The 999-nt window shown below is 40.9% G+C and overlaps 1 protein-coding gene across 1 annotated transcript; it reads right to left on the bottom strand.

Moving 5' to 3' along the window:
* Positions 1 to 125: 125 nt before the first annotated feature.
* LOC106116911 (forkhead box protein J3-like) lies at positions 126 to 968 on the bottom strand (the record flags this gene model as incomplete). Its single annotated transcript, XM_013310973.1, has 4 exons — positions 905 to 968; positions 673 to 819; positions 424 to 595; positions 126 to 200 (listed from the first exon to the last, which is right to left on the bottom strand). Coding segments are annotated over exons 1-4 (397 nt in total), but the record flags the coding sequence as incomplete, so codon positions are not given.
* Positions 969 to 999: the final 31 nt, after the last annotated feature.

Genomic DNA, 999 nt, shown 5'->3' with positions numbered 1-999 from the left:
CACCATCGTTCTGTCAACAATCATCACCCTCATAACCTCATCATATACCCAGAGTTTTGTTCACCAAGTCCTACTATACCTAGTCACTATGTATAATGTTAGGAAGTTCTTCCATCTGTACTCACCTCTACTGATGTCTACATCTGGCATCAGTTCTTCGTTCATCAAAGCCGATAGTGCGTCGTCGGTGTGGCTCATATCTAAAACATTAATATAATAATAATCATTAACATATACATTGTTAAATATTTTTACTAGCAATACTGCAACTTACATAAATTCTTGAATATTTAATTAAGGAATTGCGTAGCGAGTTATTCAATTTTATCCTTTATACAATAATTTCCAAACAAAGACAACAATGGTTTCTTAAAGTCTAAGAAGTATGTGTTAAAAGTGAGCAATTAAACAAGCTATACTTACCGTTCTCCTCTTTAACCATAGGCTCCTCTTTGACTGTAGTAACTGCGGTGACAGTGGGCGATGTGGGCGTGGTGGGCGTGGCAGGCGGTGTGGGCGCGGCGTCTATAGCGCACGGCAACATGCCCGCCTCACCACTGCTGTTTGAACTGCATTCTGGACTGTACGGCGCCATCTGATGAACATATTTCATATGACCAGACAGAGTTCTGTGTAACTTGTCAGATGAGACGTAAATATGAAGAAACGTACCCTGAGGCTGCGGCGGCGTCGTGGGGTGACCTCTGCCATCTTGTAGCTGGTATCCATAGCCCAGTAGGAGCCCTTGCCTGGATCATCCTTGCTGCGAGGCACCTTCATGAAGCATTTGTTCAGTGATAAGTTGTGTCTGATTGAATTCTGAAACAAACATACAGACATATAACGTATATCATATATATTAGATTTCTTATATATAAAATCCTTGTGCCACAATGTTAGTTACCATACTCCTCTCTCGGCTTGAATGGTTTTTAGCAAATTTTACTTGCACATTCAGTAGGTCTGAAATCGGCTATTATCTATCTCTTAATCCTGCGC

Source organism: Papilio xuthus, unplaced genomic scaffold (assembly GCF_000836235.2).
Source record: "Papilio xuthus unplaced genomic scaffold, Pxut_1.1 DF829576.1, whole genome shotgun sequence".
Taxonomy (NCBI): Eukaryota; Metazoa; Arthropoda; class Insecta; order Lepidoptera; family Papilionidae; genus Papilio; species Papilio xuthus.
Note: the sequence above shows the minus strand (reverse complement) of the source record. Positions and strands in the feature narration are given on the sequence as shown.